This window comes from Chaetura pelagica, unplaced genomic scaffold (genome assembly GCF_000747805.2).
Source record: "Chaetura pelagica isolate M959 unplaced genomic scaffold, ChaPel_1.0 scaffold439, whole genome shotgun sequence".
NCBI lineage: Eukaryota > Metazoa > Chordata > Aves > Apodiformes > Apodidae > Chaetura > Chaetura pelagica.
In genome coordinates, this window is record NW_009954451.1 from 147,903 (window position 1) to 152,352 (window position 4,450).

At 58.1% G+C, this 4,450-nt stretch overlaps 1 protein-coding gene across 1 annotated transcript in view; it reads left to right on the forward strand.

Annotated features, from left to right (window-relative positions):
- The window catches only part of FBN3 (fibrillin 3), an 89,535-nt gene that overhangs the window by 51,929 nt on the left and 33,156 nt on the right, over positions 1-4,450 (forward strand). Inside the window, 4 exon segments of the mRNA XM_010004494.1 lie at positions 318-437; positions 1,815-1,952; positions 2,595-2,645; positions 3,591-3,716. Of these exon segments, the coding sequence (XP_010002796.1) occupies positions 318-437; positions 1,815-1,952; positions 2,595-2,645; positions 3,591-3,716 (435 nt within the window).

Below are 4,450 nucleotides of genomic sequence, written 5' to 3' on the forward strand. Positions count from 1 at the left end.
CCTCAATCCATCCATACCCTCAATCCATCCAAACCCTCAATCCATCCAAATTTTCAGTCCATCCGTTCCCTCAATCCGTCCATACCCTCAATCCATCCATTCCCTCCATCCTCAAGAAGCTCATGGTGTCCATCCATCCCCAGCCCCCTTGAGATGGTGCCCACAGGAGTTGTACACACAGGACTCCTACAGCCTGGACTGCTCATCAGCTGAAAAACCTCCTTTCTTCACCTCTGCTTCTCATCCCCCCCAGTGTGTGGCCCAGGGAGCTGGGTCCCAAGGCACTGGCTGTGGTGACAGTCCCTTCCTTCCTGCAGATATCAACGAGTGCACCTCCAACCCTTGTGTCAACGGGGTCTGCAGGAACAACGCTGGCTCCTTTGCCTGTGAGTGCTCCCCAGGCAGCAAACTGGACCCCAGTGGCACCATCTGTGTGGGTAAGGATGTGACCTTCATCAGGCAGCTCTGGTACCATCATCAGCCCTTGTTGCTCATCAGAAGCAAGTCCCATGGTCCTGCCTTGGGGATGGGGACCCTTTGAGGCTTCACTCACCTGGTGTTTCCTTGGTTGTTGGTAACAATTGTCTCTCTCATGCACCCAGGGAGCCTGAAAAGGTGCCACCTCAGGCAGTGCTGTGGCTGACACAGAAGTCCCCAGCTGTGCTGCAGCAAGAGAAAGCACAGACCTTGGGGGGCCAGGCCAGCAGGGGGGGGGATGTTCTCACACACCAGATGAGTCTCCAGTGAGCTGACATTAGGGCCCATCACGATGAAGTAAATCCCTTCTCATCAAGGTGAGAAGGTGCTCACTTTCCACCCCTAGATGGTCAAGGCCTGGCAAGACTTTCCTGGGGCAGCTGGAGAGAAAAAGGACAATTTGTACCCAGAAGAGGAGCAGGTTGGGACCAGGAAAAGGGCAGGAGACAGAACTGGTGCGATAGCAGTTATGTTAGAGAGCACAGAAATGCTGGTGGGACCAACACAGCAATGGGACAGGGCTCTGGGGACAAACACAGCAGTGAGACAGGGCTCTGGGGACCAGCACAGCAGTGGGACAGGGCTCTGAGGACCAGCAGAGCAGTGGGACAGGGCTCTGGGAACCAGCAGAGCAGTGGGACAGGGATCTGGGGAGCAGCACAGCAGTGGGACAGGGCTCTGAGGACCAGCACAGCAGTGGGACAGGGCTCTGGGGACAAGCACAGCAGTGGGACAGGGCTCTGGGGACCAGCACAGCAGTGGGACAGGGCTCTGAGGACCAGCACAGCAGTGGGACAGGGCTCTGGGGACAAACACAGCAGTGGGACAGGGCTCTGAGGACCAGCACAGCAGTGGGACAGGGCTCTGGGTACCAGCACAGCAGTGGGACAGGGCTCTGGGGACCAGCACAGCAGTGGGACAGGGCTCTGGGGACCAGCAGAGCAGTGGGACAGGGCTCTGGGAACCAGCAGAGCAGTGGGACAGGGCTCTGGGTACCAGCACAGCAGTGGGACAGGGCTCTGGGGATCAGCAGAGCAGTGGGACAGGGCTCTGGGGACCAGCAGTTTTGGGATAGGGCTCTGGGGAGCAGTACAGCAGTGGGACAGGGCTCTGGGGACCAGCAGAGCAGTGGGACAGGGCTCTGGGAACAAACACAGCTTGTCTCCATGCTGCAAAGTGCTTGGCCACCAGCCTGGAAGGCAAAGAGACACTGGAGACCAACAGTCACATTGCATCTCAGGGGTGGCTTATCCCAGCTGCTTCTCGAGGTTGCCACGAAGCTGGGACCTCCACGGAGCAGCCCTTCACTTCCCCCTTGTCTTTGCCTCCCCCCCCAGACAGCATGAAGGGGACGTGCTGGTTGAACATCCAGGACGGGCGCTGCGAGGTGAACATCAACGGGGCCACTCTGAAGTCTGAGTGCTGTGCCACCCTGGGGGCAGCCTGGGGCAGCCCCTGCGAGCGCTGCGAGATCGGTGAGGCTCTGCTGGCCAGGCCACCAGCACCACAGCCCCTCTCCCACTGCCTGCCCAAAGGTGGCAAGGCTGGGGGAGGTTCTTCTCCCCACCTCGACTCTGCCCGCGGGAGGGTCGGTTTGGAATGTTGTGGCCAGGTCTGGGTTCCCCAGTTCAGGAAGGACAAGGAGCTGCTGGAGAGAGCCCAGCACAGGGCACTGAGATGCTGAGGGGCTGGAGCTTCTGCCTGTGAGGAAAGGCTGGGAGAGCTGGGGCTGCTCAGCTGGAGAAAAGGAGGCTGAGGGGGGGACTGATCAGTGCTGGGGAATATCTCCAGGGGGTGGCAGGAGGATGGGGCCAGACTCTGCTCAGGGGTGCCCAGGGACAGGACAAGGGGCAATGGGCACAAACTGGAGCACAGGAGGGTCAAGTGAAACATGAGGAAACACTTCTTGACTGTGAGGGTGGCAGAGCCCTGGGACAGGCTGCCCAGGGAGGCTGTGGAGTCTCCATCCCTGGAGACATTCCCACCCCACCTGGATGTGTTCCTGTGGGATCTGCTCTAGGGGAACCTGCTCTAGCAAGGACTAGATGATCTCCAGAGGTCCTTACCAACCCCACCATTCTGTGATTCCTTGCTGACATTCTTCTGGTCTCTTGCAGACACTGCCTGTCCCCGAGGATATGCCAGGATGAAGGGAGTCACGTGTGAAGGTGAAGTGCTGCAGGATGCAGAAGACTGGTTTTACTGGGAACATGGTCATTGTTTATTTGCTGCTCTCCAGCATCTTTAAGTCTGCTGGGAGAACTACACTTTCTGACCCTTTGTTGGACTCTCTCCATGATGTCCATCTCCCTCTTACACTGAGGAGCCCAGAACTGGACCCAGCACTCCCAACTGTGGCCTCACCAGTGCTGAGTAGAGGAGAGGGATCATCTCCCTTGACCTGTTGGCAGCAACCCAGGATACCATTCACCTTCTTTGCAGCAAGGCCACATTGCTCTCTCACCTTCAACTTAGTGTCCACCAGGACCTCCAGGTCCTTTCCTACCAAGCTGCTTTCCAGCTGGGTGACCCCCAGCATGTTTTGGTGCCTGGGATTGATCCTCCCCAGCTGATTTTGAAGCTACCTCTTCCAGCCCATCAACACCTCATCCATGAGGATCTTATGGGAATCAGTGCCAAAGTTCTTACTGCAGACTGGGTAGACAATGTCCATCACTCTTCCCTCACCTACCAGGCCAGTCATTTCATCACAGAGTTTTATCAAGCTCCTCAGTCTTATCTCCCCCTCAGTCAATCTGTGCTGACTTCCTTGACGTTCACATGCCTGGAAATGGTTTCCAGGTTGGGCTGCTCCATCAACAATACCATGGTTGTGAGCCCTGGTTGCTCTGCTGGTGCTGTGCCAACCCTGGACACGTGCAGCAGGCCCAGCCAGTCTGTCTGTCCATCCCTGACAAGGTTATGTCAGATGGACAGACACTTCTTCTGGCTGAGCTGTCTGGGCGTGGCTGTGGCTGGAGCATCTTTCATTGTCACCAGGTGCCAGTTGTCATCTGGTGGGCAGCTCTGGGCTCCTTGTGGTCTCCTCCAGGAGCCCCTCAGAGTCACAGGTGCCCTTCTCATGCCTGTCCCTGTTTTTCCTGTGCCCCCAGACGTGAACGAGTGCGAGGTGTTCCCGGGGGTCTGTCCCAACGGGCGCTGCGTCAACACGGCCGGTTCCTTCCGCTGCGAGTGTCCCGAGGGCCTGACCCTGGATGGCACTGCCAGGACCTGTGTGGGTAAGGACACCTCATCCCAGCCCCTCCTGGCCTCTGCTCAGAGCCTCTCTGCAGAGGTCCCACCAGCAGCAGCGCGTCCGGGGAGCCGGGTGCTGGCGGGTGGTGCCCGGCGGGAGCTGCCCAGCCCAGCAGCCCCACCGAGGCAAGGCTGGCACAGCTTCAGGTCCTCAGGGCCAGCCTGGGGTGGCATCCTCCTCCTGGGGTGGGTTTCAGGGGCAGCCAAAGAGCTCACCTGACTGCAGGATCTCTAACAACTCCTGGCTGCTTTCTGGGCACTCCGTGACAAACCTCTGCCCTTCCTAGGGGCCATTCTCTGGCCATGTCCATGGTGTTACCTCTCTCATAGCATTCCAAACAAGGTGGCCTCATCCAAATGGCCCCATACCTGGGCATTGTTTGGAGGATGTCCCAGCCAGAGCTGTCCCAGGGACCTCACTAACCACTACCCTGCTAGACTAGAGCAAAGCAGATTTAGGTGAGACATTAGGAAGAAGTTCTTTACAATGAGGCTGGTGGAACAGGTTGCCTAGAGAGGTGTTGGAGGCCTCATTCTTGGAGACATTCAAGGTCAGTTTTGACCAGGTTCTGAGCAACCCAATCTGGTGCAAAAGGTCCCTGTAGAACCTGTAACCCAGAATGAACCAGTGCCCAGAGGGCTGCCCAGTCCACCCGGATCAGCCAACGATGGGGCTCCCAACTGCAAACCAGCAGCTCAGCTCCCTGCTGTGGCTGGG